This window comes from Balearica regulorum, chromosome 15, assembly GCF_011004875.1.
Source record: "Balearica regulorum gibbericeps isolate bBalReg1 chromosome 15, bBalReg1.pri, whole genome shotgun sequence".
Lineage (NCBI taxonomy): Eukaryota > Metazoa > Chordata > Aves > Gruiformes > Gruidae > Balearica > Balearica regulorum.
The window spans coordinates 10,439,830-10,467,721 of record NC_046198.1 but is presented as its reverse complement, the minus strand read 5'-3'; the positions used below and the strand labels follow the sequence as shown (position 1 = coordinate 10,467,721).

The 27,892-nt window shown below is 55.9% G+C and overlaps 3 protein-coding genes across 7 annotated transcripts; 1 reads left to right on the top strand and 2 right to left on the bottom strand.

Moving 5' to 3' along the window:
- Nucleotides 1–113: 113 nt before the first annotated feature.
- FLII (FLII actin remodeling protein) lies at nt 114–10,155 on the bottom strand. The gene is made up of 30 exons (XM_075767540.1): nt 9,997–10,155; nt 9,356–9,466; nt 8,121–8,192; nt 7,867–7,947; nt 7,285–7,370; nt 6,967–7,128; nt 6,757–6,860; nt 6,477–6,652; nt 6,236–6,393; nt 6,071–6,155; nt 5,628–5,775; nt 5,364–5,497; nt 5,035–5,247; nt 4,774–4,953; nt 4,618–4,700; nt 4,465–4,539; nt 4,130–4,213; nt 3,892–4,063; nt 3,703–3,807; nt 3,293–3,484; nt 2,974–3,162; nt 2,732–2,871; nt 2,391–2,616; nt 2,048–2,202; nt 1,859–1,919; nt 1,642–1,770; nt 1,424–1,530; nt 1,089–1,194; nt 916–981; nt 114–735 (listed from the first exon to the last, which is right to left on the bottom strand). The coding sequence occupies exons 1-30, from the start codon at nt 10,057–10,059 to the stop codon at nt 601–603; spliced, it is 3,798 nt and encodes a 1,265-aa protein (XP_075623655.1). The 5' UTR covers nt 10,060–10,155; the 3' UTR covers nt 114–600.
- Nucleotides 9,372–14,916, top strand: MIEF2 (mitochondrial elongation factor 2). 3 transcript variants are annotated; one of them, XM_075767547.1, is made up of 4 exons: nt 9,372–9,511; nt 10,750–10,903; nt 11,419–11,596; nt 12,452–14,916. In XM_075767547.1, the coding sequence occupies exons 2-4, from the start codon at nt 10,757–10,759 to the stop codon at nt 13,504–13,506; spliced, it is 1,380 nt and encodes a 459-aa protein (XP_075623662.1). In that variant the 5' UTR covers nt 9,372–9,511; nt 10,750–10,756; the 3' UTR covers nt 13,507–14,916. The 3 variants fall into 3 exon arrangements, with proteins under 3 accessions (XP_075623662.1, XP_075623666.1, XP_075623665.1); XM_075767551.1 differs by lacking the exon at nt 9,372–9,511 and adding an exon at nt 10,246–10,297; XM_075767550.1 differs by lacking the exon at nt 9,372–9,511 and adding an exon at nt 10,358–10,594.
- A 1,080-nt stretch (nt 14,917–15,996) lies between these two features.
- On the bottom strand, nt 15,997–27,591 carry TOP3A (DNA topoisomerase III alpha). Of its 3 annotated transcripts, none has more exons than XM_075767544.1 (20): nt 27,474–27,522; nt 26,843–27,095; nt 25,562–25,621; nt 25,070–25,143; nt 24,369–24,444; nt 23,720–23,828; nt 23,297–23,440; nt 22,727–22,897; nt 22,399–22,499; nt 22,188–22,262; nt 21,992–22,074; nt 21,659–21,866; nt 21,297–21,482; nt 20,733–20,862; nt 20,214–20,327; nt 19,968–20,133; nt 19,390–19,533; nt 19,001–19,123; nt 17,995–18,725; nt 15,997–16,942 (listed from the first exon to the last, which is right to left on the bottom strand). In XM_075767544.1, the coding sequence occupies exons 2-20, from the start codon at nt 27,026–27,028 to the stop codon at nt 16,764–16,766; spliced, it is 3,060 nt and encodes a 1,019-aa protein (XP_075623659.1). In that variant the 5' UTR covers nt 27,029–27,095; nt 27,474–27,522; the 3' UTR covers nt 15,997–16,763. The 3 variants fall into 3 exon arrangements, with proteins under 3 accessions (XP_075623659.1, XP_075623661.1, XP_075623660.1); XM_075767546.1 differs by lacking the exon at nt 27,474–27,522 and adding an exon at nt 27,524–27,591 and having other exon boundaries at nt 16,620–16,942; XM_075767545.1 differs by having other exon boundaries at nt 16,620–16,942; nt 26,843–27,098; nt 27,474–27,510.
- Nucleotides 27,592–27,892: the final 301 nt, after the last annotated feature.

Genomic DNA, 27,892 nt, shown 5'->3' with positions numbered 1-27,892 from the left:
GTTTGGGGAGCCTTGGTGGTCAGCTCGGAGCTGGGTGGGTGCTGGAGTGCCCTGAACTGTGGGGGGGACCCTGCTTGGGAGCGAGATCGGCACAGTCAGAGCCTGGCACGGCCTTGGGGTGAGAAGTGCAGCCTTTATTGATATGATACCGATGGGCTGGCCCCTGCCGGGGGTCCATCCCTGCCCCCAGGACCCTGGGGCCAGCTGTAAGGCCCAAGGCTGAGTGCCCTACATTCCCCCTCCACACCCCAGTGCTCTTCAGCAAAGCATCCTCCCACCCAAACTGGGCAACATTCCTGTCCCCCAGTTGCAGGGGGAGCTTGGCACTGGTTTGGGGCAGCAGCATCCCCAAACAGGGTATAATGGGCCCATGCTGCCCTGTCTGCCCCCCAGGAGGGAAAGGGGCTGAGCTGGGCCCTGTGCTGGGGGAAGGGGGGACAGAGCGTGAGCCCCAGTGCTCCATGCTGGCCCCAGCTCAGGGAGAAGCGGCTCCAAGGGTTGAGCTTGCCTGGGAGCAGGCGTGTGTGGCAGCGTGGGGTGCCAGGGGGTCCGTCCGTGCCACGGGGGGGCTGTAACCAGAGTGCTGGGTGCCCCTGGCCCTTAGGCGGGTGGCTTGCGGAAGACGCTCCATGCGTGGAAGCAGCGGGTGAAGGGCCAGGGCTCGTTGCCTTTCCGTACCAGCCGGAGCTTGCGGGGACGCGTGGGGTCCTTGGAGCGCATGTGCTGGATGTAGACCTGGGGCAGAGCACAGCTGTGGGGGTCCCCAGCCCTCGCCCACCCCCAGAGCTGGCATTCCCCAGCTCGGGGGCTGCTGGAGCTCTGCACCTCCATGCAGGGGGCAGGATCAGGGAAGGCCCTGGGCGGGGAGATGAAGCCCAAATCTTCCCCCCAGCAGCAAGCAGGAGGAGGCCCTACCTGGCATGCCTTGAGGCTCAGCTTGATCTCCACCTGGCTGGTCTGGGTGCCCACCCACATGTAGACCTGTGGGAAGGATGTGCAGCCAGGCTCAGCCCGTGGTGCCGCTGGCAGATCCGGCCCCTGCCATGCTGCCCCCGGACACAGGATCAACCTCACAGCCCTCGGCTCACCTCTCGCCCGTTGTCCAGCAGCATGATGTCATCATCAGCCAGGTCATCCTGGCAGAAATCGGAGCACTTCTCTGACACTGAGAAATAGCCCTTCTCGTTGGAGCACCTGTGGGGAGAGCCAGAAGGGGACCACATCAAAGACGTGAGTTTGTTAGGACTCAGTTTGCGCAAATTGAAGGGATGTGATGGAGCAGCTCTGTTTCACCTGGTGGGTGGACAGAGTTGGGAGAGGGGCTTTGTCTGTCATGGGGAGCTGTGCCCCAGCTAGCCTGGGAGGATTGGGCCAGCATGGCCCGGGGCACTGCTGGAACAGCCCCTCCTGGGCCAGGACCCACCTAAAGAGCCGGGAGTGCTTCATATAGTCGGCATCTTCATCGTAGGGTTTCTGGCTCCCGATGCCCACCCAGAAGAAGTTTTCGGGCTCTTCTCCCTCGTTGATCACCTGTGAGGGCAGGGACAGGGCTGAGCATGACTGTCCCCTGTCCTGGTGGTCGCTGCCACCCAGGTAAGCTGGTGCCAAGCCCCGCTGTGCTCCGCCCGCCCCCCCCCTCACCTGCTTGCTGTAGGAATCATCAAACATGTGGTTCATAATGTCCTCGGCCAGCTTGGCCTCATCGGGGTCAGCTGCCCGGCCCACCCAGGTGTAGACGATGCCCTGGTTGTCCGTGCTCTCAAAGGGCACCTGGGGGAGTGTAGAGAGTCAGGGCTGCCCAAGCAGGGAGGAGGGCAAGTGGCGAGCATCCCCGAGGATGCTCAGCCACTAGCAGTACCTTGAGGATGAAGCAAAACTCTGAGTTGAGCAGACCAGCGTCTGTGTTGATCTGGATGCACCTAGGAAAGAAGCCCAAGAGGCACAGTCAGCAAGAGATTTGGTGGCTGTGCCCACTGGCACGTACCCTGCCAGGAGCCTGGCACCCATGGGTGCTGCCTGGCCTGGAGCAGCCCACAGGAGGGTTGACCTGGTGCAGAGGGCCCCGCCGTTGGTGCGGATGTGGTAGAGGCTGGGCTGGGGTGGGCTGGCCCTGTCCTTCCGCTTGCCCCGGTGGATGACAAACCTCCTCTTGAAGTGCGAGAGGAACTTGGGGTTCTCCTGCTGCTGGGTCATGCGCACAACCTGGCCAGGGGTGGGTGTCAGCGGGGCCACGGGGACACCCCCCTGCCAACACAACCCCAAGCCCCCCTGCCAACCCCCATCTCTGCTGCTATCCTCTGCCCTTAGCCTGGGGGGCAGAGAAGGGGTGGGGGGGAAGTGAGGCAAGGGGACCCCTGTGTCACCCCCCAAGGAGCACGCAGTGGGGTCACCTCTAGCTTGCCGGGGAAAAGACTCTCAAACTTCTTCTGGAGGCTGAAGGTGAAGGTGAGCCAGCCCATGTTGGAGGCCTCCCGGCCCTGCCAGAAGTAGACGATGCACTGGAAGTCTTCCTCAGGCTGCTTCTCTTCCTCCTCTTCCTCACCCTCCTCCTCCCCTTTGCCTTCACCCTTCTTTTTCTTCTCCTCCTCCTCCTCATACTCCACCGGCACCCAGTACCTGAGGGCAGGAACAGGGGGTGATGTGAGGGATGGGACAGGTTGGGGGTTGGGGCAGGAAGATGGGGGGATGATGTGGTCCATCAGACCCGGGGAGGGGGCGAGCCAGGCGTCACCTGCAGAGGAAGACGTAGCAGTCGTGGGTGTGGAAGTGGCCGAACTCCTCCTCAGGCAGGCGAGCGAATTTCTTGCCCTCCAGCACAAAGCCCTCCATGCCGTCCAGGTCCTCATTCCACTCCTCCATCAGCTGTTCCGCCTGCAGTCCCACACGCTCAGTTAGCCGGTGGCCACCCAGCCGCCCCCATCAGCACCCGGCCCAATGCCACGGGGGGATGCACAGGATGGTCCCCAGCCATACCTCGCTCAGGGGCATGGGGGGCTGGCGGGGCAAGAAGAGCGCTGTGAGGTCTGCCTTCATCTGGTCCTTCTTCTCAGCATCCTTGCGGACCTTGCCGGCGAGGCCGCCCTCCTGCAGCACCGTCTCGGCGTTGCGAGTGTAGTCCACATGCAGGACATCGTCCCAGTTCTTGAACTTGGACTTGAACACCTAAATCAGGGAGCAGGTAACACACCCTAGGCCACAGCACCCTCCCTGAGGGGTCTGTGCCCCCGTCTCCCTCCCTGGCACTGTTCCCCAGGGGGTCCGTGCCTGTTCACAGGGATGTGGGCTGCCCCACCTGGCACTCTGTGCCCTCCAGGTTCCTGGTGACCATGGCGTGCTTGGGCCGGTGCAGCATGCCACACAGCTCCTGGCTCAGCTTCAGTGCCGCTGCCCGCACCAGCCGTGGCGACTTCCTCCCGATCCAGATGAAGACGTCGGACCAGCAGTCCAGGATGTACACGCTCTTGGTGTCCAGCAGGCTCTGCAGCTGAGGGCACCACAGGGAAAAGAGGGTCAGGCACCCATGGGCCTTCCCGGCTGGAAAATGCCCTGCCCGCTCCCAAAAGACAGGCGGGAAGAGCAGGGCATCCCCCACCTGGGGCACCGCTGGCCGAACCTGCCTCTCCCAGGGCACATCTGGAGGCAGAGGGGGCACAAAACCAGTCTCACTGGTCAGACTGGGAGAACCTCCCTGCCCCATCCTACCAGGCGCATCTCTGGCATCAGATCAGCCTTCAGCCTCTTCTTGTGCTCCACTGAGAGCTTGTAGTTGATCTGGGGCAGCTCCAGGTAGCCCAGCCCCAGGCCGACCTGTGGGGGGGGGAAGGGGACATGGGTGAGGGGGACTGCGGGGCCCCGGCAGTGCCGACAGCCCTGCAGATGGCAGCTCCCCACCTTGTACAGCTTGGGCTTGTGGGGCTGGAAGTCATCGGGGACGCAGGGCCGGATCTCCTCGGGCTGCCCCCCCAGGGTCTCCCAGAAGTCGGGGGTCTCCTGGCCCTGGGTGAGCAGCGTGATCTCCGCCTTGCCCTTCCGCTCGTTCTTATTGATCTTCTCGGCAAAGAGCCTGCGGCAGGAGCGGGTGAGATGGCAGGTGGGCTCCCTGCACCCCCAGCCCCCCGACCAGCCCTACCTGGCCTTGGTGGTGCTGCTCAGCGTGGCCTGGCTCCCACGCCACACAAAGAGGTTGAGGCCGTGGTCCAGGAGGAAGACGAACCTGGTGGATATAGAGGTGAGAGGATGGTCAGGAGAGAGTGGGGTGTGTGTCCACCCTCCCCACCACGGGGGTCCTTGTGGAGCAGGGCACCACGGCTGCTGGGGCTGCCAAGTGGGGTTTGGACCCACATCCTTGTAGAAAGGTGCTGGCACAACCGATTTTCACCCCAGAGCTGCAGCTACGACATCTTGGGTGTACCCTGCCAGCACCCTGTCCCTCTGCAGTGCCCTGGCCACTCCCTCCCTGCTCACCGGGGGTCCAGCGATGTCCCTTTCAGTGCCACTGGCTCCAGCTTCACGTTCTTCTTCCCATAGACACGGTACAGCCTAGGGGAGGGACAGCCACAGTGGGACATGGGGCACCACCTGCCCCACGCATCCCCCTAATCCTGGCCCCAGTGGTACCTGGTGACGTAATGTGTGTCCTCCACAGTGAAGAAGCCGCTGGCCGTGCCGCCCTCGATGTAGGAGATGTCGTTGTCGAAGACCTGGGGGCAGGGAGGGGGTGAAGGTGGGAGAGGCAGGGCTGGGGGCTGCGGTGGGGATGGGGGTCGGCCTCACCTGGAGGAACTCGTCGCTCTCGTCCCCCATCTCCTCCCGGATGCTGCGGCATTCAGCACCCAGGTAGTTGCGGAGGTTGACAGCATGGATGGCGGAGCAGGCCTTCTTGTCCAGCGTGGCCTCCTGCCCGATCCAGTAGTAGATCTCCCAGTTGAGGGAGCCGTTCTCATCCAGGAAGGTCTGGGAAGGGACAGGGGGTGAGATGGGACGGCCGCAGCCCTGGGCTGGGGACGTGGGGGACCCTCGGTCCTGCCCAGGTACCTTGAGCACGATGTAGCAGTCGGCCTCATAGAACTTGCCATGGAAAGCCTCATCCACCAGCGTAGGCACGAAGTTCTCAATCTGCCAGACACAGAGGCCGGGCAGCTGCCCCACGTCCTCACTGAAGAACTCCGAGTAGTCCAGCTGTGGCTTCTCCAGGCCCTGGTCCCAGCGGCGTGTCTTCAGGTCTGATGCCTTCGCCTCCCCGCTCTCCTGTAGGGATGGGGACAGGTCACTGAGCTGGGGGACATCAGGTCCCTGCCAGCACCCAGGGCGGGCCAGGGGCACCACGGTGCTGCTCAGGACCCCTCTCCCACCCCAGACCCTACCTCTATTTTCTTGTTCTTCTCCTGGGCCACGTCCGACATCCCCTTCAGCACCTGTTTGGCCTGGTCGTCCTGGGCAGAGTCCTTGCGCCGCCGGAGCCGCATCTTGCGGGCCAGCGGGTCCTTGGTGCCGCTCCCTGGGGACAGGGAGACAGGGTGTGAGGTGGCCAGGACACCCATGCCTTGCGTGGGGCTCAGCTCATTTCCCAGCCTCTCCTAGCGCTCTGCCCAAAGCAAGAGCCGTCCCCCACGTCTCTGCACGCTTGCCTGCTGCGGCGGCTGCAACGGTGGCTGGGGAGGCTCCGGCCAGGCGGAGCTGGTTCTGCAGAGAGAAGTCGATGTTGTACCACTCCGACGTCCGATCCACTGGCTTCGGGGGCATCACCAGGTTGGGGTTCTCGCGCACGTCCAGGATCTGCCGAGGAGGGAATGGGAGGATTCACCGCTCTGAACCATGGGCTCGTGGGGACCCTGAGGATGTGGGGTAGGACAAGAGACCTCTGGAGCACCCTGGGCTTTGGTGAGGTGATGTGGAGGGAGCCCCAAATCCACCACCTGCCTGGGCTGAACCGTGTGCCAGACTGCCTGTATTGGCCCCAAGATGCCCTGTCCTTACCTCACCCCATTCCACCCTACAGCCCTGGGATCCCAGGGACATGCTGGGGCTGTGATCAACCCAGCCCGAGGCGGAGGGAGTGTTGGGCTCTCACCTCCACGTCCGTCAGGAAGTGGATGGCCTCTGGTAGCGTCACCAGGCGGTTCTTGTTCAGCACCAGCTTCTTCAGCTTGGAGCACCTGTGGGACACTCCGTCAACACACAGCCTCTGCATCCCCTCTTCAGGGCTGAGCAGATCCAGTTGTGGGATGTCTCCTACCTGCACAGGCTCTCGGGGATGAGCTCCAGGTTGTTGTTGGCTGCCATGAACTCCTCGAGGTTGACGAGCTTGCCAATGCCTGAGGGGATCCCATCAAAGTCGAGCTTGTTGGAGTTCAGGTACATCTTCTTCAGCTTGGTCAGCTTGCAGATGGCTGACTGGTAAAGGAGAGGGTGGGGTGAGGGAGAACCCTGTGGCATGGAGGCACGGGCAGGGACCCCATGTATGGGCAGGGACGTACAGGCAAGGAGGTGAGCTGGTTGCGGGACAGGTTGAGGGTCTCCAGCTGGGTCCACTGGTCAATGCAGAGGGACAGCTCCGTGATCTGGTTGCTGCTGAGGTTGAGGCGCCGTAGGCTGCCCAGTGTGTAGAGGCACTCGGGGACACGGCTGAGGTCGTTGCAGGACAGGTCCACATCTGGGGGAAGACAACGGGGTGACGCTGCCGGCCAGACCCATGCCAGGGCCGAGAGAGCCCCTGGAGGGCCCTGTACACCGTGGGGCTGGGTACCCCGGCCCTACCTGCCAGGTTCACCAAGCCCTCGAGGCTCGTGGGCAGGTTGCTCTGCGTGCGCTGGGTGTTCCTGAGGTGGAGGGTCTGCAGGGCCGTCATCGCTGGGAGCTGCCTGCGGGCCACAGAGAACCACAGTGCAGAGGCGGCGTCAGGGCTGGAAGCAGGCACCCAGCCCAGCCCCAGCATTGTGGGATCCAGCCTGGAAAACGGGGCCTTACCGGAGCTGCGCGTGCAGGAGGGGGTTGTTGTTGAGGATGAGAGTCTGGAGGTGGACCAGGCGTCTCATCTGTGGTGGGAGGCTCTCCAGCTTGTTGTTGCTCAAGTCAAGGTAGAGCAGGTCCGTCAGGTTGATGAAGAGCTGGTTGGGGATGGTCTCGATGCTGTGGGGATATAGGCATCTTCAGGGATACCTGGAACCTGCACCAGCCCTGGGTTCCCTCCCGGAGAGGGGCAGAGACCCGGAGTGAAGGGAGGTGATGGATGGAGGTGGCCATGGCCAGGGGGAGGTGGCTGCCCTGACCCTGACCCAGACCCACCTGTTGTGGCCGAGGTTGAGGACCAGCATGTTCTTGGCATTCTCCAGTTCCCGGGGACACTCTGTGAGCTGGTTGTAGCTCAGGTCCTGGGGCAAACAGGAGAGCAAAGCAGGCATCGCCCTCTGCCCCACATCCAGCAACCACCACCCAAACCCCAGAACCGAGGGGCATCTCTGGGGGCACGGCCTGCCTACGGCCATGCTGGGCCTTGCCCTGCGGATCGGTGCCCAGCAGCCAGAGCTGTATGAGCACATGGGGAACGCAGCCGCTGGCATCAGCTTTTACAGGAGGCGTTGCCACAGGGTTATCCTGCCCGCAGCCAGCTGCCACGGTGCTCAGACAGGGGGTCAGAAGAACTGTCACTGAAAGGGCACGGGAGTTCTTGCAGGGAAGCGAGTTATGGCCTGGGCACCCAAAAGTCAAAAAGGGAGCCGTGCAGCGCCGAGCCCTGCTTTCTCCCTGCACCTTTCCCCTTGACGCTCCTCAGCCCCACCGCGTTCCCCGAGGGGCCACCAAGGTGCAGGAGTGGGACCCAGGAGTCTGAGCTGGCTCTCGCGCTAGCCGAGGAGACTCTGCACCTACCAGCACCGAGAGGTCGTCCAGCTGGAAGATATCATCGGGGACTCCTGAATTCTTCAGGCTGTTTGCACGAGCCACAATTGCCTTGGAAGGGGGGAGAAAGGCACCAGTGCAGCCATCTGCCAGCTCTACGCCTGCTGAGCCCCGCTGCGTGCCCACGGACGACTCTCATGTGTCCCCAGAGCCAGGGGCTGGCTGAAAGGTGCCTGCGGACACCAAGCCCTGATGTAGGTGGGACACGTGAGGGAGACACTTACCCGGAGGCAGGGCAGGCCAGAGAGCTCGCCGTGGAGCGTAGTGAGGCTGTTGTGACTCACGGAGAGGTGCTCCTGCAGGGAAGCCCCAGACAAGCCCCAGTGAGCAGAGAGAGAGGCCAGGGCTGTGCGGGGCAGCGGTCGGCCCCCCCAACCAGTGTGGGGGCTCCTCAATCCCAGGAAAGTAAGGGGCTTGCGGAGCACGGGGTGAGCTCAGCCCTGACCCACACAAGGCTGCTGGGACTCTCCCAGTCTCAAACTGGTTGGTTGGCCCCAGTGTGCCCACGCTGCCTCTGCACCCTGGGGCAGACCTGGCTGAGACACCCCAGCCCAGCTGCAGGATTTGGGGTGCTCCGGGCTGCTTGTGGCAGCATACAGTCCCTGAGCTAACAGACCCCAGTCCTCAGAAATGCTTCTCACTGGGTGATCTGGAAACCAGCAAACACATGGGGACCAGCGAGCTTGGAGGAGGGCCCAGGGGAAATTTTGTTTTCCTCTGGGCATCACCAGCCCAGCTGTTACCTGCTCAGGAAAATGCGGAATTGGCAGACTGTGGGCGAGATGCCAGGTTTTAAGTCTAGCCGTGGTCCCCCCAGCATCTGGCAGCACTGGTGGGAGCGCAGCTCTGAGCAGCACGGAGGGCTTCTCCACTTGCTGTGCCTAAGCAGGGCACGGCCAGCACGGCAACTAGGACTTCTGGCAGCATTTAAAGTGTTGTGTTTGGCTGACACCGATTTAATGACGTCCATAACGTGTTGCAGGACACCGCCAAAGCAAAGCTCAGCCACAGGCTCTGCCAAGGGCCTGGTCGTGCACAAAACTTGAGCCACCCAACAAACAAAGTCGGGCAGCTGCCAGCTCCTCTTCTTCATATCTTTTAGCAAAGGAGGAGGAAGAAAAAAAAGCCCCAAAACCTTAATCCTCCCCATAATAAACTTTCACTGATCCCTTCTATTAAAGGGTAGAGGATCTAAGCATGTTTTTTAGTCTGGTTTTCCAGGAAAAACAAGGTGAAACCCAGTACAAGTCTGTCTCAAAACCACTCCTAACAGCTCCTGCATCCGATTTCAACCACACGTTGTAGCTCAGCCCTATTATTAGACACCAGAGCATCCGCCGATGAGCCATGATGCTGGCAGGCACCAGGCTCTCGACGCCACCGTGCAGGGCCCCATCTGATCTCACAGCCCCAGCGGGAGCCGTCGAGCCCCATCCCCTGCCCGCAACATGCCGCTCACCAGCTTCTGGAGGGCAGCGAGCTCCTCGGGCAGGTAGCAGAGCCCCGTCCGGTTCAGCTTCAGCCAGCGCAGGCTGGTCATCGCCTTCACATGCTCCGGGAAGTAGCCGCCCTGCGAGGGAGAGAAGGAGGGTGAGAAAACTGCCTGCCCCACAGGGTGAGGATCCGGGGAGCTCCGTCTGACCAGGCCTACGAGGCTGGGGGAGGCCTGGGATCGCCTGGGCTGGGGGGCTGAGATCGCCCCTCCTGTGGGGCTGGGGGAGGCCTGAGATCGCCCCTCCTGTGGGGCTGTGGGGCTGAGATCGCCCCTCCTGGGGGGCTGAGATCGCCCCTGCTGTGGGGCTGGGGGCCAACACCCCCTGGGCCCCCTGGGTTTGGGGGGCGGAGGTTGCCCAGCTGTAGAGGCTGAGGGGTCAGGGATCGCTAGGCCCTGCCGTGCCTATGGGGTCAGGGCTGCCCCTAGACGAGCACCCCCGGTCTGGGACCGGGAGCGGTGCCGGGGGACCGAGATCACCCCGCCCCAGGGGGCCGGGGCCGGCCCTGACAGGGCCCTGCGGGCTCCGGGCTGGGGCTCGCCCGGCGCTCGGGGCCTGGGACCGGGCCGTCCTCTCCTTCCCCGGGGCCCCCTGTTCCCCCCCGCACCTTGAAGTCGTTGCCGCTGAGGTCGACGCCGCGGACGAAGGGCAGGACCCCGGTGGCCGCCATGGCGGCGCTGGCAGCGGAAGGGCGGGGGGACCCGGCGGCCGCGCACCCCGCCCCGCCCGGCCACGCCCCTTCACCGCCCGGCCACGCCCCGGCGGTGACGTTGAGCGGGGGTGGGGTTTTAGGGGTGGAGCCGGCTCCTGCTTCCGAGCGCGGGTGGGCGGGGCCGCGCCGTGCCGCGCCTCCATTGGCTGAGGCCGCGCCGGGGGCTGCGGGACGCCGGCACGCGCGGGCAGCGGGGGTGAGTGCGGGGGGGGGGGGGGGGGGGGGGTGTCGGCCCCGCTCCTGCCCTTGAGCCCGTCGCGGCTCGGAGGCGGCCGGACCGCGGGCACCGATCGGGGCCGCTCCCCCCTCGGCAGCGCTGGGGTCTCCGTCCCGGCCTTGGCGCAACCGCCCCGGGGGCACGGGCCGCGGTCCCCTCTCCCCCCACCCCGGTTGCGCCGGGGCCGGGCGAGGAGCGGGTGACCCTTCCCCGCGGTGACCCTTGCTCCTCCGCCGCACCCAGGCGTCCCGGCAGCGGGGAGCCTTTGCCCCGGAGGTGAAGGGGAGCGGCGGGGTGGGCTCCGCGGGGCCGGCAGGAACCCCCCCCCCCCCCCTTTCCCCAAAAAGCTCCCACCCTGTGGGCTCTGCGTCCCCCGGGAGGCAGGTCCCCGGTCCGGGGTGACACCCCGCTGCTCCTCTCCCGCTCCGCAGGGCGACCATGGCCGAGTTCACGCGCCAGCGGGGCAAGCGGCAGGAGGACGGCGGGTTGGGCAGCGTCCTCGACGTGCTGTTGGCCAACGCCAGGCTGGTGCTGGGCGTCAGCGGCGCGGCCGTGCTCGCCATCGCCACGCTGGCTGTCAAGCGGGTAAGGCTAGCGCGGCCGCCGTCGGGGCTCGGAGGATGGGAGCGGCCGGTGAGGAGAGTCGCTTTGCTCCCCGGCTGCAGTGGGGAAGATGTGCAGCAAACCGTGCCGGCTGCTCCCGGGCTGTGGAGCTGGTCCCTCGAGTCTGGCAGAAACGGTGCCGGCGGCGGTGCCGTGGGTGCAGGGCTGCCCGCTCCCACCCTGCAGGGACACACGCAGCCCTGCACCCCGTTTGCCGGGAGCAGCGCGCATTTGGGATACGGTATCCCATCCAGAAAGGCACCTTGGGCTTAACTCACCTTTGGGCACCTGACTGATTTCCACTTAAAATCTGCAGGAAGGAAACGCACACCTTTGTCCCCCTGAACTGCGTGGGTTTGCGAGGAGAAGCCCTGCGTGGGGCTGTGTCTCCCTGTGCGTGTACCAGAGGGGCTCTTGTCCCCCTTAGTTCAGGCTGTGGCCGTGGGGAAATGGTACAAAGATAATAACTCATCCGCGTGGGTTTTCCTTCCCTCCAGCTGATAGACCGAGCCACCAGCCCTCGCGATGAAGGCGATCCCAAAGCTGAGCAGAAGACCCTGGAGGAGAGCTGGCAGGACTTGGCCTTGATCAAGGCAACACCAAAACCCCCCAAGAAGCAGAGAAGGGAAGACCTCAGCCAGCCTCTGCTCTCCCCGGCTCAGCTGCCGGCGCCAGGTGAGGCTCACGGTGTGCGTGCCAGCTCCCACCGTGGCCGGGAGGATCACCTTGATGTGCTCCGGGCTGGCTTTGCCGCTGCTCCCGGCGGTCTGGGAGCTCCGTGTTATTTTTAGCTCAGTGACTGGAAAGCCAACCCGATTGAGCCTGCCTTCCCGGAGGCTCCTGAGCCGCGGCCCCTTTTTAGGCAATGCCTGTGGTAATGGCACCTCCGATTCTGTCCTGGGTGTTTTGGCCACCGCGGTGCAGTGGAGGCTGTCAGGGCTTTGTTTCCTCCTGAGCGGCATCTGCTGTGCTCGTTTTCTGGGTCAGCTCTGCCTAGAGGAAGGTGTGCTTGGGAGCTGCCGCAGACAAAGGCTGCCTTGTCCAGCTGCCTACAAAGATGGTGTTTTTCCAAGTGGGAAAGCAGCCCAACTCAGTACAGGGCAGGTCCTGAGATACCGGACTGAGGTCACTTGCAGGATTTGAGCGATCAGGCGGGCAGTGGGGCAGGCTGGAACTGCCTGAGCAGTCTCAGCAGGGCTGAGACTTGTAGGGACCCTGGCAGGGAGCCCCTTGCCCGGCTGCTGCTGCTTGGCCTGGTTTACCCATCTCTAGCTGGGGGTGAGGCCAGGCGCTGTCGGGTTTTGAGGTTAGTTTGGGCTCTGCCTTGGCTGAGAAGCGCTGTTAACGTCAGCGGACTCGGTGGTGGCCCTCTTGGCAAGGTCAGCCTCGCGTCCAGAGAGGTGGGGTGAGAGCTGGGCACCCAGCTTGGGCCTCCCCCTCGGCTGCAGCAGGAGCTGCTGCTGCAGGTTGCAGACGATCTGCTCAGAGCCATGATTTCTCCCTCCCCTCTGTCCCATCCCCTTCTCACAGAGCCCAGGGTTTGCTCTGTCCCTCCGGAGGCTCCTCGGGTTGAATCCAGCCCTCCACGCTGCCTCACGCTGCAGGAGAAGCTCCTCTCGCACTACAGGAGCCAGCTGGCTGTGCCCCAGGTGCGGGTGTCCCTCGCCTCGCAGCTGGCCAGGAGCATCTGTGCCCAACTGCAGAACTTCCTGCGGAGCAAGTGCCCGGAGCTGCCCTTCGGCAGCCTCTTCCTCAGCGGTCCCCTGCTCGATGGCCTTGCGGCTCTGGCGACCAACAACATCCACCTCATGCTGCCGGTGGTCCTTGACACCATGCTCTGGAGCCTGATCCCCGGAGAGGACACTGTGGTGAGGAACCCCCGGTACTGGATGATTAAGAGGACTGATCTGGAGTATTTCCCTCGTGGGTGCAGCCCCTGGGACAGGTTCATTGTGGGCCGATACCTCTCCTCCAATGTGCTCAATGAGACCCTCCACAAGATGCTGGTGGCCTCCATCAACTGGCCTGCCATAGGCAGCCTGCTGGGGAGCGTCATCCACCCGGTCGTGGCCTCCCAGGAACTGAAGCTGGAAGTCAAACATGATCAGGTTGAGCTGAGCATCACTCTCTTCCCGGTGGTGGAAATGGAGGACAAGGTTCTTCTGGCTGCTCCTCCTGAAGGACTGGTGGAAAACCTCTGGCTTGAGAGCTTTTACAGGGCAGAGGTCTCAAAGGTGAAGGAGCTGGATGCCGGTGACTCCGGGGCTCGGCAGCAGTGCCTCCGCATCCTGAACGGTGTCTGCAAGAGCCATCCTGCCCTGCACAAACTGAGTGGCAGCCCCTTGACCCATGTCGTCCTTCACCTCAGTGCCACCAGTTCAGACTGGGCAGAAGAAAGCCTTGCTGACAGGTTCCAGCAGGTGCTTGAGGAGCTGGTAGGCTACCTGGAGAAAGGGGTCCTGCCTTCCTATTTCAACCACAAAATCAACCTCTTCTGCGAGCTGTTGGAAGAGGAAATCGATGACATGGGCTTCATGCTCTACAGGGCCATATCTGAGCCAGACCTCCTGCTGAAAGAAAAGTGACCAGTGCGTCGGGAGTTCCTGAACGTAGGGTGTTTCTTGCCCGTCTGCTGCTCCCCGCTGTGAGGGTTGTGATGCTTCTAGTCGACTAGTCAGTAAGAGGCAAAGTTCTTGCACTTTACGAGAAAAAAAAAAAACCCAAAACATTTCCTGTGTGAATAAAACGTGCCTGCGCGGAGGTGTGTGTTGGCGTAAGGAGCCTTTCACTGGGAGGCTCTGCCAAACCCAGGGCGAGTGCAGCCCACACCTTGAGTACATACAGGTGAGTCCTGTCTGCTGGGCATTGGGAGCCGACGTGAAGCACGTCTGGTCTCTTGTTCCCAGTGTTCTCTACCTATCCCAGCCTGCTGTCCCAGTTCTTGGGCTCCCCTCGTGCTCCGAGACCAGCTGGAGCTGGAGGGGAGCAGTTCCTTGCTGCTGCAGCGTCCTGCAGACCCCACGGGGTGCAGCATCCCCTTGGGCTCTTGGTCTTACTGTGCCATGCCCTCTGCCAGCTTTTGGGACAGGGTGGGAGCCTCATCCGTCTGCAGGATATTGCCTGAGTGATGATCTGGGTGGCCGTCTGGGCACTTCAAGGTACAGCCATAGCAAATGGGGCTGTGGGTTTATTTTTGGAAACTCTTTCAGCTGCTAAAATGGGCGAGCTCAGCTCTGCCTGTTTGTTCTGCCAGTACTGGTGCTGCCCGGAGGAAGGGATGTGCTTCCAGCACAGCACCGGGGTTTCATGGCCTGTGTCCCCCAGCGGTGTTTTGCTGCAATGTGTCCCAAAAAAGGCAGTGGCAGGAAGAGAGCTGCTCGCTCCTGGGATGCTCCTGGTATCGGTCCCTTGGTGGAGGCTGCAGCAGGGCTGTGCGTCCCCTCTCCAGCAGGTCGGTTGTTGCCAGTGACCGTCTGTGGGTACTTGCTGCTCTGCCACGAACCGCAGCGTCCCCTCCCAGCCTGTCCCGTGACTTTTTCACACGTGTATTGCTGCTGTCCCGAGGTCCTGTTCTCCCAGAGCCCCGTGGTACGGGGCAGGAAAGTAGGACATGAATGATGCTCTGAGCAGAGTGGTTGCAAGAATTTAAGTGGTTTATGCTTTTTATGAAGAAGATATGTTTTGATTGGTATTTTGTTTTGTTTTTTTCCTTTGGGTGGCTGCTAGTAGGCTTTGGTTTTGGCTGTAGTCCCGGGGTGAAGGAATATATTCTTGTATTTAATGGGAAGAGCTGGTTTTGCACACTGGTGGAGAAATCCTGTGGACTTCAATACAAGCACCTGTTGTGGTTTAGTTTTCTTTACAGCTATCATCTTGTTTATGGGAGGAAAAAAGCCTGTGCTTTTCCTCCCAGTCTGAAGATTACTTAGTTTGCTCCTCCAAGCCGCTTCCCAGGTGTTTAGCGATGAGAATAAACCTTCCCTGTGTATACTGGTTCTCTTGTGTCACTCTGTTTTGTCTCCCTTCCCGTGATAAGGGCTGAAGCAATCCTCCAGCCGCGGTGCCATGCCTGAGAACTGCCAAGGAGCGTCCCCCCCTGTGTGGAGAGCTTGGCTGTGGTCAGACCCCGTCCTGCAAACCCTTCCCTCCTCTTCCAAACCCCTACGCCTGCAGGGTGCCTGGCTGTGGTACGTGAGCCGTCCGGACACTGAGCTGTTGCCATTTACCCAGCAGCTCTATCTGCGGCTGCCTGAACACTACCCAGGGTTAGGCCAGTACAGCTGGTGACGGCTGATGCCATCAGCAACACTGAGCCCGCTGCCTGTGTGCTGCACTAATGCTTTCCGCTGCTGTTGCCATTCAGAGGCTGCGGCCCGGGCTTCTGCCAGCTCAGTTATTGCATTACAAAGCCTCGTAATCCTGTTATTTTAGCTGGCAGGTGTGTATTTTTAGGCTGCAGCTGTTAATTGTGGGAGTGAGGGGTACAGGGCAATGCAACCGGAGTTCTCCTAACCTTACTCCCTAGATTTAGACCTGATAGCGATGGACTGCAGCAGTTAAGGCTCTCTTCTCTCTCGTGCAGACCTTAAAGCGAACCTGTGCTGCTCTGATTTCCTCTGCTTTGAGCTATGCTGTGGAAAGTGCCTCATCCTCCTGGCTGCTCTGTGTGCAGAAAATCTGGATGCTGCCCTCTGGCAGAGGGAATCTTTTGGATCTATTTGTCTTGATGTACAGAGGAAGCCCCAACAGAGAGGGAAGAGGTAGCCTGGCTTCCAGGGAGTTCAGTGTAAACTAAGCACAGGAAAACAGAACCTCCCTTCAGGATCAGCCAGCTGTCTGTCTGTCCCTGGGCAGCAACGCTACAGCAGATGCAGCTGGTGAGGCAAAACCACTTTCCCTACCCCTCTGCAGCTCGCTTCTAAATAACTGTGGGGAGTTTCTATCAAGACAGCTCCTGTGTCATTCCGATAAGTGAGTGAGTGGAAAGAGCAAGATTTGGGTGGATGCTTTTACGGTAATAGCTTAACTATTTTAAGTAGGAAGAAATAATAAGGCAACATCAAGATGTCACTGTATCAAATTTAAAAATTAAATAATATTTTAATAAGAAACTTATTAGTTTGACAAAAATAACTTCCATTAGCTAGCAGCATCACAGAGGCATGTCTCAAGGTTTTGGGAAGAACTCAGTTTCAAATTCAGAAACTGTCTTGGAAAAAAAAAAAAAAAAAGGCTTTTCCTGAACACTGCAGCTGAGCTTCCCTTTCAGGGCAAGCACCAGATCCAGCTTCTCTGCACCTGGACCTCCTTCACTAGCGGGGACAACCACAGTAAGGGCTATGGTGCTGTGATGAAAAAGAAGGGAATGTTGCTCAGGTAATATCAACTTAGAAGGGAACTTTTAAAATAAAATTCCACACTGTGGAAAGCCAGGGACTGAGAAGCGCTAAGCAGCCCTGGTGTCTGTCCTACTGCTCCTTCCTTGTGTAGAAAGGCTGCGTACAACCGCCACCATGGCGAGAGCTGCAGGTGGACTAGATCCAGTGCAGTTTTCTCTGCAGATTCAGTTTTCAAATGCTTCCTTGAAATGTTTAGACTATCCCAATCTGCTCAGCAGAAGAGCAGCTAAAAACAAAGGCTGACACCCGTAGCGGAGCCACCTTTCAAAGCTGGTTGAACCCTTGCTGCCCAGGCATGTAATGGGGCAGGAGCAGCCTGCGACCAGCCCTTCTAGAAAGCACTCGGACTCGTTTCTAGACTCCAGTTCCTTTCAGCAGTAGTTACTCCTTTAGCAGCTCACAAGCTCGGACCTTTCAGGCTCTCGGGAGATGTCAGTCCAGGCTCAGTGGTTTTGAGGGCAGGTTTTCCTAGTGTGGCCAGGCTGGTGGCAAATGCTACAGGTCCGTGGTTTCTTGGCAGCGGCTTCTGAGGAGAGACTGCTTGGTCGCTTGGCTTTACTTCCCAACCCTCGTGAGTATCCACTGTTCCCAAAGTGGTTCAAAGAGACATCTCCAGAAGGCCCTAGAGAGAAACAACTTGCATTTAAGTACCTTTGAAAACATAAGTAGGTGAGAAACAGAAGATAAGTTCAAAAGGGCAGATCAAGGACTTTACCATCCCAGCCACTCAGATTGTTCCCAAAACTACACTTCCTTCAGATTTGTCTAAACAGTTAAATGTTACCCATTTGTCTTGCAGCATTAGAGAAATGTGGGAACAGAATGGGGGTAACCAATCTGCCTGGCTGCATGCTCTGGTCTACAGCTGAAGCAGAAACAACAAAAAATACCAGAGGAGAACTTGTTTTCTAAGTAGTTTTAAAAACTTGATTCTACCACTTTAGGCCTCAGTGTCTAAGGAGGAGGAGGCCAGTGCTGAAGATCTCTCTCAGACCACATCTCTACCTCTACTTTGCTTACTGTCCCTTTGTGTCAGTGCTCTTTCTTTCATATCCTTATTTTATAATTTATTTTTTGTATGAGTACTTGTTTTCAGCACCTTTCCACAGCAGCCACACTCAGTTTCTCAGCTCTGATAAAAGCTTCAGAAGGACTTGGCCTTTCACTGCATTCCTGAACTAGGGCAGAAGGAGTAGCATGGTTTCCCTAGCATGACAGAATGGGGCTTAAGATCTCCAAGTGGTGCTGCTGCTTCAACTCTGTACCAAGTCAGTAACAGCTCTCACAAAGCTCAGCACCATTATTTGGGAGGACAAATTCCCAGACTGTTGGAAAGTGTGCTGGGCTTTATCCAACGAGTCACAGACAGACAGATGCTCAAGTTACTGCATGCAAAAGCAAAGCATCCTGCTCAGAGCTCAGCAGATGTGTGCTATGAGGACGTATCCTGCCAGTACTTGGAAAGGTAAGCCAGACTCAGTTGTTACAAGCAACATTTGAAGTGCTATATAATGCTGCTGACAGATGTTCTAAAGAGAAACCTGAAGTCTGATAAATGTGTGAGTTGCTACAAGAGCTGTCACGCTGTGGTGGCATTACACATGTGTGAATGTGTTCAGTTGAGCTTTGAGAACAGCCGCCAACTCCTGCATCTCACCCTGAGCCCAGCCTTACCTGGTGCCACGTTTTCATCTGCCCACTGGAAAAAGCCGCACTGCTGGTCTCGGGGTTTAGAACACGTGTGGAACTGCCGCCCTTTGTTGGGGCCGTCCTTTTGGACGGTGCGTGTGATGGCTGGCTGGTTGCACTTGCAGACCGTGCCGCCTCCTGAATCAGAGCTGTTGTTTCCAAAGAGCTCTGGGCCTCTCCCTCCTCCTGGGCGCTGAAATCCTGCTGGGCCTCTTCCTGCAAAGGGTTGGGGCAGTGCAGGGCCCTGTGGAGCCACATTGCTTCTGTCCTCTGACTGCTGATCAGCCCAGAGAAAAAAGTTACAGGTACCGGTGCTGCATTTGTAAAACTGCCTGCCTTGATTGGGCCCTTCTTTGCGCACAGTTAACAGCAGGGCTTCATTCCCGCAGTTGCACACCACCGCGTTGTTCCCGTCGTCTGGAGCAGCTGAAGGAGCAGGCCTGGGTGTTCTTGTTGAGCTCAAGGAGAGCAGATGTCCTGGTGCCAGGTCTGTGGTCCCCCTCACGTGCCGGTTTTCACCACTAGCTCTGTTAAAGGAGTTGTTGACCTGTAAGTGATTCGCTTGCTGGCTGGCGGATGATGCAGTTTGGGACGACCTGTGTAAATACTTCAGGTCCAAGAGCTCTTTCAGCATCTCATCGCAGCCTCCGACGCAGCCAACAAACTCCAGGGGCATCACAGGTGGAACGCTGCCTCTCTTGAATTTAAACTTCAGTCTAAAAAGGAAAGGAAAAATAAAAGCCTTCCAGTTCATATAACTTTTCATCAACAGACCTTGATTTGGACTTCAATTTTAATTTTTTTTTTTTTAATTCTGATACTTTCCCAACCCTTCTTTCTGTCCCCAAGTCATGAGAGCGCTGCTCCAGCTTTCTAAGACCAGAACGGTAAATGGTTGCCCAGCCTAGCCCACAGAAGTCTCTGGCCCTGATGGCTAACACCTAATGTCTGAGGGGCTGCATTTCCCCAAGGAATAACTGGTATGACCTACCTGTGAACTGGATGAGGTTTACACACAGCACAGATGCTCTCGTCCCTGGCCACATCCAGCACGAAATCAGGAAACCAGACCGCAGTTTTACAAGCTGGATAGCCCGTGCAGCTGAGATAGAACCTGCCATGGGACAAAGGCACTGGATGAGGAAGAGGCAAAGTTAAGACAGTCAGTGACCTGTTCTCCTCTCTTCTTAATCGTCAAAAATTGTCAAAACAATTTTTAAGGGCAAATACGTACTTGAGAAAGAGGTTCAGTTTATGTAGCTGGTGGACTTAGCTAGCTGCAGCCCAAATTTTCATGCTTGCTGCAGAGAGCAACAAAAGAGGCCTAGAAAGACACAAACCAACACAAGGCTACTTTCTACAACAGGGAAGATCACCAACCCGCCATTCTTCTTAGTCTTCAGGACCATGTCGTTGTTGCACTGTGGACACTTCCGGACAGAAACAGGCATTGCTGGATAGACCTCCTCTTGCTCTACAATTTCTGTGGCTTCTCCAAAATACTGAGCCAGGGCCTGGTCCAACCTATAAAGAAACAAGGAGAGCATCCTGTGTGTTTCCTTTGCAAAGAGCAATCAGGCACTGCAGTGAATTAGGGCCTGCTGCCCTCTACACAGTCCCTCTGAGCTTCTCTATGAGTATGTTGATTCAGCACCCTGCCTCTGGGACAGGCTAGGTGCGGGTACAACATGAAAGAGGTCAGTGCATGTTGCCATCTCTTTCAGGCAGCTCTGAATTTAATCTCAAGGGTTTAAACCAAGATGAGCAGTTAGTTGGCACCAACTCATGACAGCGTGCCAGGCTGCGAGTCATCCCTTCCCATGCAAATGCCTACACACACTGGGCAGAGCTCCAGGGAAACAGGGGGACAGGATCCCGCTCCAGGCTGAGCCCCAAATGAGGAGCCAGCACCTCCCAGAACAACAAAGCAAACAGGAGAGGGCAAAGACAAGACTCACTTGTTGGCTCTGGCCACAGCTTCGATGAAGACTTCCTTGTACTTTTGGACCTGCTGCTGCAACACTACAGATTTGTCTTTCTTCCCCTCACAGATGAGTTTCAGATCAGCCTCCAGCTCAGCTCGAAGGTTAGGCTTGGACATCTCGTAGCCCATGGAATCATAGCCTGAGGAACGTACCGCACGGTAAGCGAAAGGAAGGCACAAGTAAGGAACCTGCCATCTTCCTAACGGGCACTGCCCTTACCTTCAACCAGCCCCATGCCCAGGTGGCCTGGGAGGAACCGCTGATCCGCTGTAAGGCCCACGTACATCCGCATCTTAATCGTCTCAATGTGCTCGGCGTGAGTGGCATCGGTCCCTGAAAGCAGGCAGGTTGTTAGATGACAATCAGTGATTTCCCCTGTGTCTAGTGCAGGGTGCAAGGTGCTAAAGGGACAAGGAGACGACTTATGGTCAGGAGCAGCACAGCTCTCATGTGCCACTGGCACTGAGGCCACCCTGTGCTGGCAGGCACACCCTGGCCCCTAAATGGCACATCTCCCTAGGTACTGGAGGCACTCTGCAGACAGCTTAGGATCTTTGGACTTTGCCCGCAGATCTCTACTATCCCTTTGCTCTGTACATTCAAGTGATTTCTTATCTGAAGTGACACTTAGAGAATTCCCTACTCTGAGGGTGGGACAGAAGTGGTGTTAGGGAAGTTGAGAAGCAGCTTATGAACAAAGCTCTCCCAAGAGTGAAAGGCCACGGTGCCAATACTGACCAATGCCATGTTTCTCCATGAGTGCAATGAGATCCGCTTCTGTGAGGAGCAATGGAGGGCTGGTTTCCCCATCCACCATCTCCACTGTAGTGGGCTGAAAGCGAGACCCTTTCTGATACAGTGGGATAACCTGAAGGGAAGGAGAATCTCTTTGAAACTGCCTCCTGGACCATTCACTGAAGACAAACTGTCATGGTTACAGCAGGTCAGTGCAGTAATAGAGCAGCACCCTGTTCTGGAGGAGATCCAGTCTCAGGGTCTTCAGGATTAGCCAGTAATGAGCGGCCAGAGAGACCATGGAATAGCAATTGCAGCTCCTCTTGGTGAGGAAAGTCAACTCCACAGCCCTGCAGGGTCTCTGCTGTGCCATCAGAAGGGGAAGAATCTATCCAAAACTGGCACAATAAAGCTGTACATGCTTTCAGCAGAGATGTCTGAGTGAAAAAGCCCGTGGGCCAGGACTTGTCAAATTGTTCTGTAGAGGGGTCTGAAGTTGGCAGTGAAGTGTGATTTTAAACTCCAGGTGCTTTAGCCTCTCCTGTCTATGTTATTCAAGGGTATTACCTTATCACTCCACTTCTCGTAAGGATAGACTTCCAGATAATTTCGGGCCAGGATCATTAGTCCTTGAGCAATGAATCGCTCATTAGCAATGTCGATCTCCACAGTTGTCTCCTGTCCCTTGGCATCTTGAGAGCAGCAAGCCAAAAAATGGCGCACAATGAATTCATATAGTCTTTGTTCATTGCCCTAATATCAAACAGTAAAAGAGGGTCAGAATCTCCTCCTGTGTTAACGAGATGTCAAGAAACATTAGTGAGATCCCAGGTGAGGATACTGTGCTAAGGACTGTATTATTAAGACTTCTATCTTTACTTATCAAGCAATACAAACCATCCAGTTACCTCTGCCTTTGTTAAACTCACCTGCAGGTTAGCAGTGTATTTTGTGGGGTGAATGGGAGGGTGAGCCTGATCTGATTTGGTTCCACTCCGAGGGGTTGGCCCACCCTGATCCAAAATCCTCTGTGCAAATGCTCCCCAGTTTGGGTCCTGTGTTTGCTGTTGTACTAAGGCAGAGAGGTTCAGCTCCTTGGGGAAAATGTTGGTCTCTGTTCGGGGGTAGCTGATGAACCTTCAGACAGACAGACAGACAGAAGAGCACTTTAAGAGGTGCTCCAAGATGCTTCCCATTTTTGACTAAAGGCCATTTATTTTTCAAAAGAATTAATTTTACCAAGCCACATCTTGCTTTCTTACCCTTGAGTATAGAGTTTTTCTGCTATTCTCATGGTTTCCTTTGCATTTATTTTCAGTTTGCGGGAAGCCAACTTCTCAAGTTCCTACGTTGGGAAGAGCCAGGAAAAAAGGTATTTGTGCATAATTCAGAGTGGTGAGTACAATGTCTGTTCAAAGCTTCTTTCAGATAAATCCTTTCAGCAGAGTTCAAACGTACCACAGTGTCCAGGGGCAGGGGCCTCCATTTGCTCTTTGGCTTGCTCCCAACCTCAACAACAGTTGCTACCGGATCCTAAACACGGAGTAAGCAAAATGCAAAATCTCCTTTAAGAGTTTATACAAACTGTTCTTTAAACATCTTGAGTGAGACAGATGCAGGAAATGTTGGACTGAAACAGGATTATACAACTATTTATAAGCTTTCCTACCTCCATACACATCTGGTAAAGGACCAGGCATGCTGTGTGATTAAACAGCCGGTTCCTCTTCCAGTTGAAGACCACACTGCCATCTTCATGATCATGCGTCACTGTGTAGGACAACAGATCTGAGTGACAGAGTAGTAATACAATGGAAATACAGCAGAAGCAGTGGGGCCACGCTATTGGGAAACCTTTCAGTTCTGCTTAGTGGTCATGGCAAAGGAAGAGGAAACCACCTCTGCAGCACTGTTTGTTTGTTGCTCTCCTGTTTCTCCTTTCTAAACATGTCAAGCCCTTTAAGATGGAGCCCAGGACTTGCTTTCCCCGAGCATACCTTTGATTTTATAGAAGGCTTCAGGAACAAAGGCCTGGATGGCTTTAAAGCGTTCAACTACAAACCCCAGTGTTGGGAACTGGCAGCTACCATAGCTGATCAGCTGGTCTGCTAAAATATCAGGGAAGATCTTCCGGAGCCTTAGTGTCTGGAATCTGGTGAAGGCAGCACCTGAGAAAACAAAATGAACACCAGAACTGAATACAACAACATTGAAGGATAATCACAATGCCTCAGATGGTTCTTTTTAATACTCTGAGTATTAATTTTACTCTAATTTTAATACTCAGTTGCAGACACCTGTCAGTGCTGCATGAGCTATAAGCCTAACATTTGCTTCAAAGAGCATGTTTCCAGTAAAACATGAGATGTGATTTAGTTGTATCTCATCTAAAAATCAGATTTATGACACTATAGAGGGCATTTCTGTCTTGCGTTGAGGATACAGTAACAGATGATTTCTAAACACCCCTTGCCGGGCTTTAACAACGTGAATTCAATGTGGTTAGACAAAAAGTGAGGAAGACCCTGACAGCAGCCTGCTGTCATCTCCAGCGTGTGTTTACCTACCTATCCTGAGGTCCAGCTCCTGCCTGACGTCAACAGCATCGCTTGTTTTTTGATCTGGTTGAGTGAGGTTCTCACAGGCTGTTCTGACAGCATGAAGCGTAATTTCTGAAAAACGGGCTCGGAAAACTCGGAGGTTTGGCTTCACTGTTAGACACACACACAAAAAAAAAAAGAAAAAAAAATCAAAGAATGACTCAAACACCAATGGAAAGAAGGAACTAATAAACAGCTGTCTTCAAAAGAGTATACTGTCAACCTATTCTACAGCTTTCCAATAGCTGAATATATTTATGAGAGCCACATATTTAAACTGGACACAGTAAAATTAAGAATATGCCTCTGTTATAACATCTCCGAGCAGTGATACCTGTTAAATCAGCACTTTATTGGAACTCAGATTGACACAGGAGATGCTCTACGCACCAGCTTTGCAAACGTGAATTATCTCGAAGCCAATGTTCTCTCCTTCTCGATCGCAGTCAGTCCAGATCACCAGAGCTTGGCACTGCTGAACTTCTCGTTCAAGGGTTCTCTGAGATGAGAAATCACAGAGTGAGACATACCAGGCCACTTGCTTTGTCATTTAATTTTAGAATGACTCACTAACTGAACATGAAATGCCACGTGTATCCATAGAGATAGATTGTTGCAATAACATTTTGTAATTGTGTCTCTCATGAGATTAGGCAGCTTTCAAAAGAATTGAGTCATTTATTTACATCTAACTTTAAAAAGCATGGGGCTTGGATCAGATTGTACCACAATCTGTTTTTCTGAAAAATGTCATTTTTTTGTAAAATTGCGACACAATTACCAATTCCACCTTGTTGGAAAAAAACATTTCTACTTTTAGCACTTTAGTTCCTTTACTGCACTAATTGTACACGAGCAGGAGACTTTCAATGTCACAAATGAACAGCATATATAGTCCTAGGAAATGCAGGAGGAATTTGCTAAACTCTAGAAACTTAACCATTAAGACAAAGGTACAATCCTCCTTCTGCCTGAGACAGTATTTGTAGAACTAACCTCTAAACTCAGAGTTTCAGGGAAACGCTTAAAAACAATGTACCTTGATATCCAGGTAATTTTCAGGGCAATACTTCTCAATTTCAGCATCAAAAAGAGCTAGAGGGTTGCAGCTATGCCTGGTAAAGAGAAGATAAACAGTGTGCTTAACAAAAACTAAAATATATGTTGTGAGATGCTAACTGGTGCTGGATTGTGAGGAAGTGCTGTTCAAGTACTGGAATTAATAATATATGATATGATATTATATTATGGGCCTCGTCTTAGACAACTTGGAGTTCACTAATGCTGAATTACACTTAAAAGCAATAGAACCAAAAAGCAACCAGAGAAAACAGCAAAACAGCCCTAAACAAGCAGCTTCTCTTTCTTCAAGCACAAAGAACAAATGGGAGGGAGGCTAGAAAAGCACCTCACTTCCCAGGACAACTCCTAGTTGAACAGAGAACACAAAAACATCAATTGATTTTTGGAATCAGTTTAATTCCTTGGGTCTGCCTTAATGTATTTCAAGGAGTATTATGACTTTGGGGTTTTTTAAATGGTCTGAAGGCAGTAATTGGAAACAATATTTTGGCCGTTCTATATAAAATTTGGTACTCATCACCCTGCTCTGCATGCGGTGTCAGAGTTCCTCCCTGCTCCCTAGTCTTTGAACTCGCAGTGCCTCGCTCAGCCCAGGGTTAAAGCAGAAGACAGCGGCCCCAACTTTCTGCCAGGGGGTACCAAGTACTAACCACTAACCATTTGCGAAATGGCAGCTTAAAATCATGAGCCAGTAAGTGTCCTGACACAGATGTCATCACCATAGTAACGTTCTGCAAGAGACAAAGCAAGGTAATTAATGCCCATCATTTTCTAAAAACTACCCACAGCCCCAAGATCTTCATGCAGTTCTCAGTCTACACCGTGACACCTCCCTCCTGCTAATATATCATAAAAAGCTCTTCTCTCTACTGACAGCTATATCTATGGTCTTATCTTCAATTTTTGTAGGAAGCTCCCAATTTCAAATAGCAACATGTTTTTGACTAATATAAAACCAGAAAGTTGAAAGACTTAAAGCAACAAAACATGTCAGTGGTCGAGCCAAGAAAAGAACATCTGACTTTTCCTCATCTTTGGACAAAATGTCCCTGTCGCTGGATGTGTGTTTCGTAACTTCTGACAAATGGCTTTTAATAATTATTATTTTGCACTTCTCTAATCCAGCAGTAGAATGAAAGAAAACTCTACCTGGCCAAACATCTGGTAGTCATATTCGTAGATCTTGTTGAACTTGGACAACCCTTCTCGCTAGAAGGAAAAGGAAAGTTGCTGAGTTTCTGACTTCTAACAGAAACCAAACGAATTCTGCCTCACTTTGTACACGCTGTTATGGCAGAGCACAGAGAAGCATGGGGCAAGTGAAAACCCAGGTACCGTAGCCAAAAGACAAAGGCAAGGTGGGGTGAATGGAAATTGCCTGTATCGTTTATGGAGACATTGAAATGGTGCTTTCCAACATAAAAGTATTTTAAACCATGCCTGAAGGGGATGCCAGGGTTATCTCCCCGTGGGTAGTGACAACAAACAGTGAAGAACAGATTTGTTTAATGGGGCTGGTCACTATATTCCTGACAAACAACTGTCCGGTTCCAAATGACAACTAGTGTGCCAGCTCTGAGTCCCCAAGACTATCCTCTGCCTAACTGAGACTTGTGGAAGTTTCTAGATTGGGTATTTGCTGTTTTTTCTACTGAAGCAGGATGGTATCTTCCTTGATTGGGACTGTCAGCGCTCAAGTTCTCAATAACACCTTTCATTCAAATTAATTTTGGTCTAGAAGCACTTTCTAGTTCCTTAGCTTGGAAATACAAGTAATTATGCAAACCGTTAAAGGTCACAAAACAAAGCAGCAGAGAGATCTTTGATCTCCTCCAAACCACAGACCATCTTTGCTCTATTATGCAAACTTCAGTGACACACACACCCAACCCTCCATGCCCCCACCCCCAGCGCTTGCTGACACTGCAGAAGTGGTGTTTTTTGACTGGGAAATCCATGCAAACAGATGGTTTCAGTTCCTGAAGCCTTTCACATACCCTGCGAAGCTAGGAACGACACAGGGAGCCCTCACCACGGAGCTCAGTGCCTGGAGAAGGCAGACCAGGCAGAGGGAGCACAGCTGGGGAGCTGAATTCCAACAGGACTTAAGTCACAAGGAAAAGGAGTCTGAGACTCCCAAATGCACTTAGGCAAGTGGTGTCTGTCCACAAAAGGAAGCCGTTCTTGTACCCTCACATGTAGGTACAAGAAGCAGCCAGAGACAAACCAGGGCAAGATGTTGCACATGCTGATGTGAACTGCCTATGCCAAGCTCTGCAGAGCGAGCTGGGGCTACCACACAAGACACAGACACCACCTGAGACCAGGACTGTGCTGCACAGTGGCCCTGGTGAGCTGATCCTCTCCAGACAGCTAAGCCAGACTTGTACGCATATCAGGAAGCGGTAAGGAGCTGTGGTGTGTTCCTACCCGTCGCATTCTGCTGTTGGAGAGCAGATCCGCAATCCCTCGGGCAGCATCGTTCTTCTCAGCCACGCACAGGACCTTCCGGATCCTCTGCAGTGCCACATCCTCCGCAGCCCGGGAGAAGAGGCGCCAGGGCTGCGGCAGCATCCTGATCCCGCAGCTAGCAAAGAGCCTTGCTTGAAGGTTCATCGCAAGGGATGGTGACAGCTCTGACGGGGCCAAGGCATGCTGCTGTGTCCGTGCCCTGGGCCGGATCCTGCTGGGGACGGAGAGCGATCACTGAACGTCCCCTGCAGGGCTGACCCCCTGGTCAGCCTTTAACCGGCCACCCCGGGAAGGCCCAGGGCATCCTCTGCAAGACTGCCAGCCGTGGCGCGGCCCCCTCAGAGCTCCATGGAGCTGGGGAAAGCTTCTCCCCGCCACCAGAAACAGCTACCCGGCGGGTCCTGCCCGCCCAAGGGCCCAGGCTGGGCCTTCCCTCAGCCGGGGCAATGCAGGCCCCTCACAACCCCCGCCCTGGCCGGGCTCTCCCTCCCCGGGGCCAGTCCCTCCGCCCCCGTAGGGCTCTCCCCCACCGGGGGCAGCCCCCTCCCGTCCCCGACCCCCCCAGTTTCCCCGGCCGGGCTCTCCTCACCCCGCCGCCCTCACTCCCGCGCTCGCTCTGTCGCAAAGCGGTTCCCTCACCGTTACGTCCTGCCGTAAAGCGCCACCATGGCGGGGAGAGAACTACAACTCCCAAGACGCCCCGCGGCGCCCCTCGTTAGTTTCCCCCCGCCGTGCCGCCTGGGTTTGTTATTGCCTCCCGCCGCCGGGCCCGTCCCGGGTCAAGTAACGCCAAGGACGGAGGTTAAAGAAAAAAACAACAGACGCTAAAGGGCGAGGGGGCGGGGGCGGCTTTGCTTCCGGGTGGCGGGGTGAGAGGTTGCGGCGTCATGTGACCTCAAGATGGCTGCGGGTCTGCGGCGTCCGTGAGGGGAGGCGGCTGAGCGGGGCCCGGGGGGGCAGCGGGGCCGGCGGCTCCCGGCCATGGTGGAGGTGTGAGGCAGCGGCGGC

Excerpts from the sequence above, each read along its gene's own strand:
- FLII (XM_075767540.1), bottom strand. The coding sequence starts at position 10,059 with ATGGCGGCCACCGGGGTCCTGCCCTTCGTCCGCGGCGTCGACCTCAGC. Across the intron at positions 3,808-3,891 it reads ACAAGCCCAAGCTGTACAAG|GTCGGCCTGGGGCTGGGCTA; the intron begins GTGGGGAGCTGC and ends CCCCCCCCACAG. Across the intron at positions 1,920-2,047 it reads GGCGGGGCCCTCTGCACCAG|GTGCATCCAGATCAACACAG; the intron begins GTCAACCCTCCT and ends CTTCTTTCCTAG.
- MIEF2 (XM_075767547.1), top strand. The coding sequence starts at position 10,757 with ATGGCCGAGTTCACGCGCCAGCGGGGCAAGCGGCAGGAGGACGGCGGG. Across the intron at positions 10,904-11,418 it reads CCACGCTGGCTGTCAAGCGG|CTGATAGACCGAGCCACCAG; the intron begins GTAAGGCTAGCG and ends CCTTCCCTCCAG. Across the intron at positions 11,597-12,451 it reads GGCTCAGCTGCCGGCGCCAG|AGCCCAGGGTTTGCTCTGTC; the intron begins GTGAGGCTCACG and ends CCCTTCTCACAG.
- TOP3A (XM_075767546.1), bottom strand. The coding sequence starts at position 27,028 with ATGAACCTTCAAGCAAGGCTCTTTGCTAGCTGCGGGATCAGGATGCTG. Across the intron at positions 20,134-20,213 it reads GGGCATGGGGCTGGTTGAAG|GCTATGATTCCATGGGCTAC; the intron begins GTAAGGGCAGTG and ends TACGTTCCTCAG. Across the intron at positions 19,534-19,967 it reads GCTGTGGCCAGAGCCAACAA|GTTGGACCAGGCCCTGGCTC; the intron begins GTGAGTCTTGTC and ends GTTTCTTTATAG.